The sequence below is a fragment of the Zalophus californianus genome, chromosome 1, assembly GCF_009762305.2.
Source record: "Zalophus californianus isolate mZalCal1 chromosome 1, mZalCal1.pri.v2, whole genome shotgun sequence".
NCBI lineage: Eukaryota > Metazoa > Chordata > Mammalia > Carnivora > Otariidae > Zalophus > Zalophus californianus.
The window spans coordinates 17,617,396-17,632,875 of NC_045595.1; the positions used below are offsets into that span (position 1 = coordinate 17,617,396).

Here is a 15,480-nt window from a genome sequence, read left to right on the forward strand (position 1 = left end):
TCTCAAGCAGACTCTGCACTGAGCATGGAGCTTGATGTGGGGCTCGAGCCCACGACCTAATCATGACCTGAGCCGAAATCAAGAGTCAGATGCTTAACCGACTGAGCCACCCAGGCACTCCTGTGACAGGTTTAATTACTTCACTTAAGGAGAGCAAGAAAGCACCTCGAGTAGTGCTCCTAGCCTTGAGGATTTAGTAGAACGTTGACTTTTATTGAGGAAGACAGGCCACATGGTGCTTATTAGAGAGTCACTGCATTTTTCAGGCAAGTCAATTAGGCAAATTCCTTGAAAAAGATGAATAGTTTTCAGAGAAAAGAGGAACCATTATTCCTCTGAATCACCCATGAACATTCTGGAAAAGAGGTAGATAGAGAACTAGGTTCTAGAGCAGGTGGCAGTGAGGAGCTAGATCCTCAGGTGGGTGTGGTGCCCAGCAGAGATGGCGCCATGATCCCCAGGCCTCCCTGGTCCCAGGAGGTCTCTGAGAAAAGGCTGGGCAATGCCACCAGTCTTCACAGACCACCAGGCTTGCATCAGGCTGGTTCTGGGCCTTCTGGTCCGGCTGCACAGTGGATGCCTCCCTCTGGACTGTAGCGCACAGGGCCACAGCGCAGCTGGGGCTCCTCTTCCTCATACCAGCGCTGTTCACTAAAGTCAGGGAAGAAGGCTGCAATCTCTCTACTGGCTGAAACCACAGAGTCTGTAAGGGGAGGTAAGAAAGAGAAGGGGTTCTCATAGGGAGTGCAGGATGGAGGCAAGGGGCAGTTATAATCAGATTTAGAAACCTGAGCCTCTAGTTCTGTCTGACCCTCAGTCCTGGGGCCACATCTGCTGAGATGGCCACAAAGGACCAGAAATGCAATTGGGAGGAAGGTTCATGGCAGGGTTACCTGGCTCTCAACTCCAAGATATGGCCTAACCACCAACCACAAACTATCCTCCCTTATTTGTGGCTGAGGACAGGGGAGGCAGACTCACCAGAGCCATGGGTTGTGTTGCGGGTGTCAGTGAGGCCAAAACTTCCACGAATTGAATCTGGGGCCACATGACGTGCTCGAAACACTCTGGTGGGTCCCATCAGTGTCCTCCAGAGCTGGATGGCATCCTTGTGGGCGAGGATGTAGGCTCGGATTGGCCCGCTGTGTGCCAAAGGAACACATGTGAGGAACCTGGCTGTGTGGTCAAGGAGGGCACACAGTAAGCAGGGCACGAATAAAAGCACACTACATCCTGAGAGCTACCCTGCTAAATACCAATGCTGCTTCAAGTTGCAGGTGATGGAAGGCCACTATGGGTGTACAGAAAAGGCCACGGAGGTCAGCAGAGTTGCTAAGTAGCATTCAACGATACTCTTCTATAGCCATTGGACCAATAACCATCATGGGACAGGTGCTACCAGGTCAGTGTTGGCTTAGTCATGGTCCCAAGCCATGTTTCTTCAGACACTTAACACTGATTACAACTCTACACAAGGTCAAATGAAATCAACAAATTTAGGGAGCAGGGGAAGGTAAATCTTGGTGGATAAAGATGCCGAAATGAAAATTAGAAGTACCTGGCCATGAACTCCACCAGCCGCTGATAGAAAAAACGCCCTGCAAAGAGAGAGTAACCATCAAGACATGGTGCCCAAGAGAATTTTTTGTACTTCTGCCTCCTTACTTGGAATAATAAAAACTGTTTTATTTAATTTTATTTTTTAAAAGATTTATTCATTCACTTTCAAGAGAGTGTGCAGGCGGGAGGGGCAGAGGGAGCTTCAGGCTAAACGTGGAGCCTGACATGGGGATTGATCCGAAAACCCTGAAGTCATGACCTGAGCTCAACCAACTGCACCACCCAGCACCCCAATAAAAACTGTTTTAGAGAAGGACCTTGGAATCTGACATATCTGGGTTTGAATCCAGGCTCTGCCACTTACAACCTGTGCAGTTTCGGGTAGGTCATTAACTTCCCTAACTCAGGTTCCTAATCTGTGTACTGGAGATATAACAATACCTATGTCATAGGGCACTAGAGAAAATTCAATGAAACCATGAGCATTAGGACAATGTCTGAAAGCGTAAACACTCACTAATAACTACTGATATCATCAGGACATAAAACTAAATTTCTGGTCGGGACTACGAAGTGGAACTCTCCTAGAAAATATATATATTAATAGATTTAAGTAATTCATTTGAATGAGAGAGAGAAAGAGAGAGCACAAGCGGGGGGAGAGCAGTGGGAGAGGGACAAGCACTCTGAACTGAGCAGGGAGCTGGCGCAGGGCTCGATCCCATGACCTTGAGATCATGATCTGAACCGAAATCAACAGTCAGACACTCAACTGACTGAGCTACCCAGGCGTCCCCTAGAAAATATTTTTAAAAGATTGATAATCATGAAAAGTTTGTGTATAAAGCAAAGCTTTAGAAGAATGTCTGCAATTTGACAGTTGGTAGGTCAGAGACAGCCTGCCATTGTGCACCCAGCTAAAATCTCTCTTGCACACGTCTTGGGAGAGAGAAGCCTCCCATTCGGAGGATTGTTGATCCTACCTTCATGCTCTTGGTAAAACTTCTGGCATTCTTCTTTTCTCCACAGAAGTTCTCTCATTCGTACAATAAGGAACTTGTTGCTCAGAATCTGCTGATGAACAGCCTGGGTAACGTCAGAGATAAAAATCGGTCAAAGGGACCATATGTGTGAATAGGAGACCCAGGATGACCAAAAGAACCATGAGGACCCATCAGAGCCCAGGACTTGAGGGCCTGTCCCATTGTTGGGTCAGAAGAGCAGGAAGGTGGGGTGAGGTAAAGACCTTTCGTCACGCGGCCAGAGCATGAGCCTCGGGTGCCATCTCTGCCCTTCCTTTCCTCCAGCCCCTTGAGCTGAAGCCCACATGACCCAGCCTCAGACCATCGAAAAATCTCTTGATAGTGGTCCTGCCTTGAGTTTGTCCCACTCTCTCCAAACCATCACACTTGACAGATTAAAAACATAGTAACTTACACGTCACACTCTGGTCAGAACCTTATTCATGGAATGAGGTACAACTATTTTAGCCCAGTGCTCAAGGCTGTACTTTCCTTGACCTCCACCTCTTCCAATTCTCCAGCCTGCCTGTGGCCCCCAGATCCACCACACACATTCCTGCCTCAGTATCTCCCTTTGTAGAACTTCTGCCCTCCTGTGCACTAACCGAAGTCTACCCCGCCTTCGAGCCTGGCCAGGTCCCAACACTTGCGGGCCACCATTCCTGAATGCTCTGGTCTTTCTCTGCACCACAGTGAGCTGACCTAGCAGAGCTGCTCAGTTAGTATTTATCGACCCTCCCCCAGTTCCAACAAGATTCTGCACCCTTCTCTCCAGGACTGTGAATAGGAAGTAATATGATTGTTACATTACATGGCCACCATTCCTGAATGCTCTGGTCTTTCTCTGCACCACAGTGAGCTGACCTAGCAGAGCTGCTCAGTTAGTATTTATCGACCCTCCCCCAGTTCCAACAAGATTCTGCACCCTTCTCTCCAGGACTGTGAATAGGAAGTAATATGATTGTTACATTACATGGCAAAAGGGATTCTGCAGGTGTAATTAAGGTTGCTATCAGTGGACTTCGCTTTATTTTTTAAGGTTTATTTATTTATTTTAGAGAGTGAGAGCATGTGTGGGGGAGAGAGAGACAGAGAGAGAGAATCTCAAAAAGACTTCCTGCCGAGCGTGGAGCCCAACACACAGCTTGATCCCATGACCCTGAGATCACGACCTAAGCTGAAATCAAGAGTCAGACGCTCAACTGACTGAGCCAGCCAGGTGCCCCATCAGTTGACTTTGCTTTAATCAAAAGGGAGATTATCCAGAGGAGCCCAATTAATCACATGAGCTCTTTAAAAGCAGAGTTTTATCTGGCCAGGGGCTAAAGGAGAAGTCAGATTTAAAGCGTGAGAAGCACTAAACACACTGTTGCTGTCTTGAAGATGGAGTGAACCATGTGGTGAGGAACGTGAGTGGTCTCTAGAAACTGACAGCAGTCCTCTCCTGAAGGCCAGCAAGGACCTCAGTCTTATAACCATAGGAACCAAATTCTGCCAACAACCTGAATGAGTTTGGAAGTGGATTCTTCCCCCAGACCCTCCAACTAAGGACCTGGTCAGCTGATACCTTGACTTTGGCCTTGTGAGACCCTGAGGAAAAACCTACCTGAGCCTACTGGACCTCTAAATTTTAGAATTGTGAGATCATAAACATTGTTTTAAGCTGCTAAGTTTGTGGTAATTTTTTGCACAGCAATAGAAAACGAATACACATACACTGTCTTGAGGTTTGGTTCTTATTGTATTGGATCCTTATATTTTTAATCTGCCCCAATTCTCCAGTAGATTTTTAGTCTTTTTAGGGTCAGAGCCCATAGCTCCTAGCTTTGCCTCCACAGCATCTTGCACAGGACTGTGCTGTCAGTCTTCACAAGTGGCCCTGTGGCACCAGAAAGAGAAGCAGTGCCCAAGGCATACAGTAAGAGGCTTAGGATTCCTTCTTACCTCCAGAATCAGGGGGTGAGCAACAGCATCAGGCTTGATCAGGGCCAGAGTAAGCTGGAGAGCCTGAGGGCTCCGCAAGATTGAGGTCATCTCACTCCTGCCATCAGAAAGCTGGATTAGGGACCTATCAGTGCTGTGCTCCCCACCCTCCCTACTCCAGAGCCATGCAGCCTTGCAAACCCACAGCAATCTCACTCCCAAAGCCTGTGGCAGTTACATACAAAGGAGTTACCTATTCAGGAGAAATTCAAGTTTAAACATTACCCATCTCTGCCAATATTCCCTTCACTTCCTAACTTTTCTTTGTGTTTTAGAGGATTTATAATTTACATTGCTAAACATCCTGGCCACAAAGGTACAATAACTGTTTCCTTTCCTAAGGCCTTCTATCCCATAGTGTGCTCTCATCAGTTCTAGAATTGGAAGATTGGATGGACAAGAATTGGGATGTTGCCAGAATACCCCAAAGAAGTCTGCTGGATACGTACCATCTCTTATCTAATCTTACAGATAGGTCAGGATCTCCCAAATCAAATCCTTTAATACACTCGGCTATCCTCAATGGCAAGGCTTGTGGACATGTAACTCCAAGGTCAAGGACCAGTTGTAACCATTTTGGCAGCTGAAACAGTGCCTACGACAAAGGTCAATTTAATTGACTAATTGAACGTCTACAGCCTTATTCTGTCCACCTTTGTATTTCTAGTGTCTAGCATGGTGTAAGAGCTCAATAAATAATTGTGGAAGTGATATAAGGAACATAAAGGTATTTTTTAAACCGGACTAAGAGAATTTGAGGTCTCTCCCAACTGTGAGATTCTATTCAGATGTAAGAAATTGATCATCTGATCAGGACTAAGAACTAGGTCTCAAAAGATTACCTGGTGGAGCTCCTAAATTTGCCAACAAATATGGAGAAGGCTTCCATGAACACACACAGGGACAGTGTGGACAACACTCTCCTTTCTCTTAGGCTGAAAGTAGCCTGACAATCATGTTAAAGGCAGTGCTAGGGTCTCCCCTACTCATGTCCTTTCTACAGTTTTCAGCTGGATGCCCCACTCAAACCACAAAACTAAGTCTAGTCTAACTAGTGCAAGATCAGCCAACCCTTCCTAATATCCCAGTTGTGAGTAACCCAAAAGCAAATGGAATCTTCAACGTAATCTAGGGAGAGATATCCTTGACACTTCCCTTCCCTCACTCTCCACATCCATGTTAATCACCAAGTTCTGGCAATTTTACCTAAGCAGTGTATCTCAAATCCATACAATCCTCTCCTTCTCCAGGACCACCACCCAAGTCCAAGATTCATTATCAACCTTCCCTGGACTTCTGCAACAGCCTCCTCCATGGCCTCTCAATTTCTACTCCTGCGAGCCTCTACAATCTGTTCACACAACGGCCAGTGAACTGGAATGGAAAATGGAAATCTAATCATATCATTTCCCTCCTTAACCCTTTGCGAGAGATGTTTCCACAGTCCACAATGTGCTTCCTCTCGTTACCTCCTATTCACCTACTAGATCTTACCTCACTTCCCCTATTATATAGCTTTTTGGACATTTTCTTCAGTTACATCTTCACCTGTTAGGTCAACTCTATTAAAGCAGGGGTCTGTTTTGCTCATCATCTTATTCCCAGTACCTAAGCAGAATGAATGTTGTTGAATGAATGAATGAATGAATGAATGAACCTCATCCAGCTATTGCAAGGCGAAGCTGCCAGGGGCTCTCCAGGGAAGGATGTGGTTCCTTTCCTAATGCCAGCTTAGAAATGACTGTCTTGGCCCTTGGTTTAAAACAAATGCTGAGGTTAAGAAACTCGCTCAATTTTAAAGTTACTCCACCAGAGAACCACAAATTTCATAAGTCGCCTGGGTATTCGCCTTCACACCTGAGGTGCCCATTCCTCTGCTTCCGGGAGGACGGTGACCAAGGCCCCGCCCCCCCAGGCTCCGCGGGGACCTGGAACCCCCCAACTCTGTCTCGCGTCCCCATCCCCTACCCTCCACCCCGACACCTGAGGCCCAGCTCCCCAACCCCCCAGGCTCTCAGCCCCATTTCTTGACACCAACCCCTCTCCTCGCTGCCCCTCATTTCTCCGGGCCTGCAGCCGCGCGACTCCTGGCCCTCGTACCAGGACCTAAGCGCACCCCAGATTCAGGGCTGTTCGGGCCCCAGCCCAGCGGGAGTTCTGGTCTGGATTCACCTGGTCCTCCACCGCGGAGCCCGGCCACCAGGCACCGCGATAGCTACCCTGCGCGGCCCCAGCGGGGTCCTTCGGGCGTTCGGCCGGGCAGCCCTGCTGGGGGTCCTTGCCGGGAGGCCGCGGAACTACGGGGCCGCGGAGGCTGGGTGTGTGAGGTCCGCGGGGAGACGGCGCAGTGGGAGCGGCGGGCCGAGGCGAGGCGAGGCGAGGCGGCCTGCAGCCCGAGGGCGGGCCTTGCCGGTGGCCCTCTTCTCTCCCCAGCGCTTGTCCTGGGCCGCACGAGAGGACAGAGCCGTCTTGGGCGGGAACAGCCCCTCCGAGCCGGGGCTCGGGCGCCCTCAGGCGGGAGGGAGGCCGGCGTTTCCGGGCGGCCCTGCGCGGGGGGAGGTGGCCGTCTGGCGGTGGGACGGACCTTGTCTGACTGTCCTTTCTTCCTTTTCTGTCTAGGCTAGTGCCTGGCACGTGTTTGGTGGCCAGTACTTGTCGGAGGTACGTGGAGGGCGAAGGACTTGTGCGCTCGATCGCGATCGCCGAGGCCGCCGTTGAAAGTCTCGAGCTGCGAGCGACACGGAGACACGAGGGAGCACAGCTCATGTGGGGATGATGACCCAGGGTTCTTGGCTGGGGTCCAGGTGTCCGTAGGCCGTGAGGGGAGCTAGTCGTAAGGGCCTTGAACATGTCGCTAAGAAATTTGGGGTGCGGTGGGTTACCCAGGAGTCTGTTGAAGCAGTGCAGCGTGAGATGAGAACTGCGGGTATTCTTGGTGTGTAGTCTGAGTATGGAGAGGGAACAGTGTGGCAGGTTGAAGAAGGGTGGTAAATTTTTTTCTTGGGAAGAGTCACTGACTTTGCAAAGAGTGAAAATAAGCCATAACTGTCATCAGTGTAAGTATATATGTATTTTTAACTGACTCTGGTGCCAGATATACAGGTGTTGCTCTCCTGGAAGGTTGGAAGGCAGGTCGGTGTTTCTGGCACCTTGTTTCCACCAGGTGTCTTTGGGAAAGTCGAGTCCTGCCTGGCTGGTGAAGGCACAGGTCCATTTCTGCCTTCACAGGATGAGAGTAAACTTAACCATGTGATACTGCCCAGACATCAGGTTTAAGTTTTATTTTCCAAGTACACCAGGTCCAATTTTGTTTTCTACCCTTTTTTTTTAAGACTTTATTTATTTGAGAGAGAGAGAGAGAGAAACAGCATGAGAGGGGAGAGGGTCAGAGGGGGAGAAGCAGGCTCCTTGCTGAGCTGGGAGCCCGATGTGGGACTCGATCCCGGGATTCCGAGATCATGACCTGAGCTGAAGGCAGTCTCTTAACCAACTGAGCCACCCAGGTGCCCTCTACCTTTTTTTTTTTAAGGTTTTATTTTTAAGTAATCTCTATACCCAACAGGGGGCTCCAACTTAACAACGGTGAGATGAAGAGTGGCATGCTCCACTGGCTGAGCCAGCCAGGCACCCCGTTTTCTACCTTTATCTTCATTAATATACCTTTGAACTAAAGGGACTTTGCCAATTTTTAGACCATGGTCATTAGTTCACCTGTCTTACACACTGGAGAAGGCTTTAGTTCCATATTTTATAGTTGCTTTGACTATCCTCAGCAACAAGCCTACATAATGAAAGTAAGGCAGATGTGATTTTAGGAGGAGACCCAATAAATAACACCCTTTTTCTGAACTTGGGCTCAGGACCAACAGAAATAGAGGAATGGCAGGCAGGTGGAGACCAAATATCAGCTTATCTAATACTGATGGAGTTGATGGAGAACATAATTTAGTGTGAGAACCAAATTCGCCTGCCTTCTAATTCTGTGCTGCCAGAGTTCAATGCCAGGTCTCTTAAAAGCTTTAAAGCAATAGCAACAACAAAAAGAATCTAAATCGTTAACGGCATACAAAATGATCGCAGTATTGCCCCACATTCACTGAATTTAAAAAGTGGACCACCCCTCGCTCGTAGCAGATTTTGTCCCTAGAAACCTGTCAAAAGACTCTGATACTCAGTGGTATGTGAGGGAAGGTGAATAGGCTGAAAAGGTCTTGATTCAATGTCACTGGGACTCAAGTAGTTCTATACCAGTTATTCAGAGTCTCCTAACTTGTGAGTCTAAACTCAGTTGGGAGAATCACCCATTATGAGGTTAATTATGACCTGTGTTCATTATATCCTGAGGGGCATCTACCTGTGTCTAGTCTTGTCTTTAGCCAGTGGTATTTAAGATGATGCCACCTTCTTGCATTGTTAATTTACAGTAGTGGCAGCCCCAAACCAGGTCTTTGAGATGCCTTTCTTTTTCATCCAGCATATTCAAATTTCTTAATACCATTTCTCTTTTGGGTCCTTTGTTTCTGGCATCCCCAGGCTGCATTGAGAGTGGGCTCTTAGGACCTAGCTTACCCATCCCCACTGTGAGCAGTCCTCAGTTGGCCACTGCTTTCTGCTGTTGAGTTGGTCAGGCCCAGGACACTTGGCTCCTGTGGTTGGAGGGCAGGAGGGTGGTCCTTTACCCCATGAGTTTCAGTTGAGAATCACTCTGGCAGGTTTTTTTTTGTTGTTTTTTGTTTTTTTAACCTGAAGCTGATGTTATTTTTTCTAAAGTTTGTTGCTTCAGGGACCCAATGAGAATCGAGACCTCTGCCATTCCTCAAGATACTATCTTCGGCTTCTGGATGGATCACATGGGGAGTAGTATTTCTTTGAGACACTTCTCTTTTGGCAGTTTTTTCCCCTGTGTTCCCCTACTCCTTTCCAGAAGGCTCATTGAATTTCTGGCATTCTTATTGTTGGAGAGAAGGAAGACCTTGGAGCCAGCTCTTTGCTAGGCTACAGAAAGTAGGGAAGGAACCAGGGCCATGCCCTGGAGATTGTCTCTTAATTGTTTTCCAAGATGTCAACTTTCTTTTAAGAAAATCTCTCTTTAAAAAAAAAAAATCTCTTGTCCTTTGTTTTCATTCTTGTACTGCTTCTAATCTGATGGAGTAGGTTTCTAAAGCTATGCATTTCTTCCTGGACTTCCTAAACATACGTGATTCCTTAAGACTGTGTGCCAGGCACAGGCTTTTCTCATCTTGTCAACCTCTGTGGCTGTGGTTATTGCATTGAGTGGTTTTTCTACTTCAGTCTGAGAAGATGACATATTCTATTTGTAATAAGGGCATTGTTTTTGTTATAAATAAAACCTACCATCTTTTTAAGATTGAAGCTGCATTGTAAATCTCAGAACTATAAAACCCTAGCCAGAGTTATTGACAAACAGACTTGCAAGTGGGGAGTGACCCTTAAACCATGGAGAAAAAAAAAACAACACATGAATTCTTCTGGTTTTAGCCTTTGGCTTTGAGTCTAGCTCAGAGCATAAGGGATGGAATTTGGGACAGCCTTTTCATGGTTTCTGCTGGACTGGGACTAACAAAGTTTGGAGCTTACACACTTGTGTTCCTTAGCATGTGTGGAATTTAATTGCATTTTAAAGCCCCTGGCCTGTCGAACTAGCTAAAAAACATAGTAAAGGACCAAGTACTTCTTTTACCCCAATATCTAAAAGGCGTGTATAGGGAAAGACTTCCCTGTAGTCCAGGCTGTGCCTCAGCAGGGCCTGCTCACCAAGGGTCTTCTCTGCTGCTTAGGCTTTGCAGATGCCCCCACAAGGGAAGGCAGTGGGTCTGTGCTAAGGCCAAGGTCAGTGCCCACACCTTAACTCTGACGTGCTTAAGCCGTAGTGCTTGTGTAAGGACAGTGCCTTTGCTGAGCCATGTGACTGGCATTTCACTAAGGTACTCATTCATCCTTGCCTGTATATAAAATCGGAGTTATAAAAACTCTTGCCAGTGAACAAAGTGGCCAGCATTTCCACATGGCCAACTTGGGAAAAGTGTTTGAAATGCCTCAAGTGCTGGTCCCATCATAGCCTCAACTTGTATGTGATATTTCACTCCCAAATTCCTCACCAGGTTTCTCTTTTATGTTCTCTGCCAAAACAAGAGATCCTAACATTCCTTTGAAAAGGAATCTTTTCATTCATTAATCCCATCCCTCCACCCCTGCCAGAATTTTACAATTCCTGTAAAACTTCCAACATAGAGCAGCAGAACTTGTGGGCAGCTGGCTTCCGAAATAAGGAACAGAAAAAAGGGCAAAGCTACACTTAACCTGGCTCTCTGTCCCTGAAGCTTCAGCCAGGGGACGAGAGTTACCCTAAGAGTTCAGGAGTGTATAGAGGAAATCCTCGTGGACCCAAGGAATCAGTCCAGGAAGCATTCCCTTTCTAATAGAGTTGAAAATAACTCTTTGGTTTCAGCCTGTGTGTTTGGGAATTGGTTAAGAGGTTGGCTTAAAGATGAAAATGAATTCATTTGGGATGTGGTGAGTTTGGAGTGATGGTGGGACATTCAAGCAGAACTAGCTTGGTGGCGGTTGGATAGTTAGGTTTGGGAGTTATCAGAGTGGTGATAGTCGGAAATACGTCAGTGAAGAACCGACCATGGGAAAGAATGCAGACAGAAGACAAGGTCAAAGACCAATCCTTCCCCTGTCAGTAATTTAAAAACTTGTTTATAAAGGGGCGCCTGACTGGCTCAGTCGAAAAATCAGCAACTCTTTGATCTCAGGGTCGTGAGTTCAAGCCCCATGTTGAGTGTAGAGATTACTTAAATAAATACATAAACTTAAGAAAAACTACTTGTATATAAGGGAAAACAATAATTGATTTAATCTAGCAGCAAAAACGATTTATGTATAAGAAAGAGTAGAGAGGGAAGAAGGAAAAACCACAGATTGTGTGAAAGTTGTAGCTTTTGTTTCCTGTGGGTAGACTGCTCATCAGCTAGCAGCCAACAAAGAGCCAGTATTCTTTCCTGGGGCAACTGAATGGATTATAAAATATCAACTTCACTTGCTTCTGGGTTCTCCAGAAGACCTCTAGAGTTCCAGTGAGGTGTATGTGTCAGGTTGTTTCTGGATGAATAATGTCTTATCAGTATCCTTTGTAAGCCCCATCATCAGGCCAGGTCTGCTATTTCCCTTCTCAGAATCTCTGACCTTCTCCCTTTTAATCAGACTCAGCTCTGGTCCACGTTAGCCCTGAGGGTTTCAGTTTCCTTCCGAGGTGGCAACATGAGTTGAATGTTGTTTTGGGGGCATTGGCTGTATAACAGTATTTAAACCCCTGAATATTAGCAGACAATGCCCAAAAGAGCAAGGGAATCCTAGATACTAATACAAAAATTTGGAACCCATTTTATATCCTGTTTACTCACTGGCCTGTTTAATCAGGAGATTAAGTCCCAAGGGTTAGTTTAGTCAGGTTTAGCTAATGAATATTCACAAACCAAGTGGATCATAACTGAGAGCATTTACTTTTTTTTTTTTTTTTTTTTTTTTTTTTTTTTTTTTTTTTTTTTTTAAGATTTTATTTATTTATTTGAGAGAGAGAATGAGATAGAGAGAGAGCATGAGAGGGAAAAGGGTCAGAGGGAGAAGCAGGCTTCCTGCTGAGCAGGGAGCCCGATGTGGGACTCGATCCCGGGACTCCAGGATCATGACCTGAGCCGAAGGCAGTCGCTTAACCAACTGAGCCACCCAGGCGCCCCATGAGAGCATTTACTTTTAAGAATAAAAATCCTGATAGAAGTTTCTAACTTTGAATCACCATCTCTGCTCACAACTGCTGAAACATATTTTCCATTAAAAAAAAATATTTAAACACTCTCACACTCACTTTTTAGATGAAGTGTGTATTGTTTCTTTTGCCATAAGAAACATAAGGAGCTGCACTCCTGCCGTTAGCCATCCAGTTTTCCAAAAACTCAGGCATGATTCTTGGTTTCATTTTTTGCCAGACTCCCCTCAACAATCCCTCAGCAAACCTGTCCACTTAACCTTCAGCTGTACATTAAATCAAATCACCTCTGGCCATCTCCTAGCCGAAGCCAGCCTCATCCCTTCATGTACTGTCTATCCCTTCTGTGGCTTGTTTTTCATACAGCCATCAGATTGATCTTTTAATTTTTATTTTTTTTAAAATAAATATATATTTTTAGGTAATCTACACCCATTGTGGGGCTCAAACTTACAACCCAGAGATCAAGAGTCACACGTTCCACTGACAGCCAGCCAGGTGCCCCCATATTGATCTTTTTAATGCATAAAGCAGGTCACATCACTCTCCAGCCTAAAGCACTTCCGTGTTTTGCTGCTCTACTGAGAACAAAAGCCAAACTCCTCACCATGGCCCTTAATGCACGACCTGACTTGGCCTTTGCTGACCCCTATTCCTTCCTCACAAACCGCTCTTCCCTCACTCCTACCATTCCACCACTTTGTTCCCACCTCAGGGCCTCCACAGGAGCTGCTCATTCTGCCTGAAGGCTCTTCTACCCAGTATTGCTCCATTCGCTCAGCATTGAGTCACCTCCTCAGAGAGCCTGGCCCGATTTCACGGCCGAAAGCCACACCCTCGCCCAGCATTCTCTTTCCCATTACCCTTCTCTGGTTTTCCTCAGTACCTGTACCTATCTTTGTTACTCTAGCCCACCCTTTCTTCTGGCTTTATTAATGAGAGGAAAATCCGGCTAGCTGCCCTCCAGATCCACTTGCCTCTTCGCTGCGTGTGTGCGTGTGCGTGTGTGTGTGTGTGTGTGTAGGCTGCTTTGGAGGAGGAAAGGTGAGTCCCCTGAGCCAAGTGCAGGGGACTCCAGAGTTTTCGGATCTGGGGAAGTGCCCGCAGGAGACGGAGATGGGCCTCACTCTCCTCCTGATCTTTTGAACCTCCGGGCCCAGTGCTGCCACAGTCAAATCGGGTGTACAATGGAATAGTTAGTGTGAAACCGTGACATGTATCCTCTGGGAGCTGGGGCTTATAGAACCGTAGAACCTGAAGCCTCTATCTTCCTGGACGATCTGCCCACAGCAAGGAAAAAAGAGAAGTTACCCTCACTCTGCCTCCCTAGCCCTAGCAAATTCCAACCCTAGTACGTAACCTTTTACTCTAAATTCTATATTCTGACCCCTAACTGCACCTCTGGCAGTGATCTAACTCTTAACTTGTAACCTAAACCTTGCTCTTCTGACCCTGACTCATTCTCTTCTGACACTGACCTTGTAACTCTGACCCTTGATCCTTAAACTGAAGCCCTAAACCTCAGGCCTTTGCCACAGCCCTAACATCTAATCCACCACAGTCCCTGACCACCACTCTAACCTTAACTCCTCTGATACTACTTTCTAACCCTAACCCAAGCCCTAGTCCCTAAACTTCTAACCCTTTAACCTTAGACCTGGTTTCTAGATCCTGAGGCCCTGATACTTATCTTCTAAACTTGTAATCTGCCCTTAATCCCTAAATCCTGACCTATGGATTCTAACCTTTGAACCCTCACCCATAAACTGCTAACCTCCAGGATCCTGGAACCCCAGACCCCCAACCCTGACTGCACAAATGACAAGGCAGTACTTCACCCTACCATAAGCCACAGACCAGGGGAATCGCAGCAACTTAAACTGCGTAGGTCAGAGGACATAGTGAATGAATGCCAGCAAATTAATCCACCAGGCACAGAACATGAAACAACAGGACTCCTAGAAAACCAGAAGAAAAAAAAAAGCCAGAAAAACCCTAAATACAGGATGTGTTAGACTAGCAGCAAGCCTGAACAAGCCTTCAAATCTCAGAAGATGGGCAATGAAAGTCCCAGTCATTGTGACCATACTTCTATGTCCCAACACAGTAGCCTCAGTCAGCAGGTCATCCTAGACCCATGATGGAAGAGAACTGTCCTTAGTAAGTGGTAAAGCTCTCAGACACAGATGAATGGCTCAGTAAAGCCCTTGCCCTAGGACACAGCAAAAGAAACATGGATGGCTCAATAAAGCCCTTGTCCTAAGACACAGCAAAAGAAACCTCGGCAATACAATGACCACTATAACCCAGGAGATAGAAGTCATAGCCAGCATTACCATTCCCCCAATTTCCCTAGCACAATCACTGGGATTCCAGGAGAAGCCCAGAAACCAGCTAACAACCCAGCTGAACAAAAACAGGGACCTATATGAAACCAGCTCTTTCCCCAAATTCCAGACCCTCACCTAGAAGGGATCCCAGAACTCAGTCTTCCACCATGAACCAAACTTGAAGAAACAGGCACAAATCTTCTTCCCTCATGGAGAGGACAGAAGAAGTCCATGCTCTGATAAAGGTGGAATCCCAGAATCCTCCCCTTTGTCCCATTCCCAACCCCTTCCCCACCACCAGGGTCCCTATGCATACATAAGAGGCAAAGGACAACTAACAGTAGTGATAGAAAACATTTACTAATAGTACTGAGGAGGTGCTTTATCCTGCTTAAGCTTGTGTGACTTCTGTATGTACCTTGCCCTTAGGTATAATTTGCTTTAATTTGAAGAATACTGCTGAAACCTAAAATACATATATTAGAAAAGAAGGCTGAAGAATCCATCATCTAAGCTCCATCCATCTCTACAAGTTAGAAAAAATAAAAAAGGCAGAGTTAAAAGTAAGCAAGAGATTTTTCAAAATGAAAAAAAATACAAGTTTATTTTAAAATTTTTCTGTGGTTACACATACAGCAAAGTGAACAAATCTTAAGTATGCACCTTCTAAATATATCTACACCTGAGTAACCATCACCTGGATCACAATACAAAACATTTCAAGCATCATGCCGGCAGTTAAAAGCAATATTACAAATGAGATCGGGGAATATTTAAGAAAATATTTTTAAAGATG

General features: G+C 46.3%; 1 protein-coding gene and 1 long non-coding RNA gene across 10 annotated transcripts in view; one reads left to right on the forward strand and one right to left on the reverse strand.

The window, feature by feature from the left end:
- On the reverse strand, nt 1–7,156 carry NME6 (NME/NM23 nucleoside diphosphate kinase 6). Of its 6 annotated transcripts, XM_027586805.2 has the most exons (7): nt 6,604–6,814; nt 5,015–5,160; nt 4,527–4,623; nt 2,544–2,646; nt 1,559–1,598; nt 982–1,142; nt 1–703 (listed from the first exon to the last, which is right to left on the reverse strand). In XM_027586805.2, exons 3-7 carry the CDS (start codon nt 4,614–4,616, stop codon nt 537–539), a joined length of 561 nt encoding a protein of 186 aa, XP_027442606.1. In that variant the 5' UTR covers nt 4,617–4,623; nt 5,015–5,160; nt 6,604–6,814; the 3' UTR covers nt 1–536. The 6 variants fall into 6 exon arrangements, with proteins under 6 accessions (XP_027442606.1, XP_027442609.1, XP_027442607.1 ...); XM_027586808.2 differs by lacking the exon at nt 5,015–5,160 and having other exon boundaries at nt 6,682–7,156; XM_027586806.1 differs by lacking the exon at nt 5,015–5,160 and having other exon boundaries at nt 6,738–6,874.
- The window catches only part of LOC113918384, a 14,748-nt gene continuing 6,113 nt past the window's right edge, over nt 6,846–15,480 (forward strand). The window contains exons 1-3 of one of the 4 annotated variants that reach the window (XR_003518544.1): nt 6,866–6,883; nt 7,185–7,226; nt 15,114–15,247. This is a non-coding gene — a long non-coding RNA (uncharacterized LOC113918384). Of the gene's footprint in view, nt 6,893–7,184; nt 7,332–15,113; nt 15,248–15,480 lie in introns of those variants that run through there. The other 3 variants (XR_003518541.1, XR_003518542.1, XR_003518543.1) reach the window with 3 other exon arrangements.

Coding starts and splice junctions, on each gene's coding strand:
- NME6 (XM_027586803.2), bottom strand. Junction 2,647..4,526: donor CTCACCCCCTGATTCTGGAG/GTAAGAAGGAAT, acceptor GACGTTACCCAG/GCTGTTCATCAGCAGATTCT. Junction 1,599..2,543: donor GTTTTACCAAGAGCATGAAG/GTAGGATCAACA, acceptor CTCTCTTTGCAG/GGCGTTTTTTCTATCAGCGG.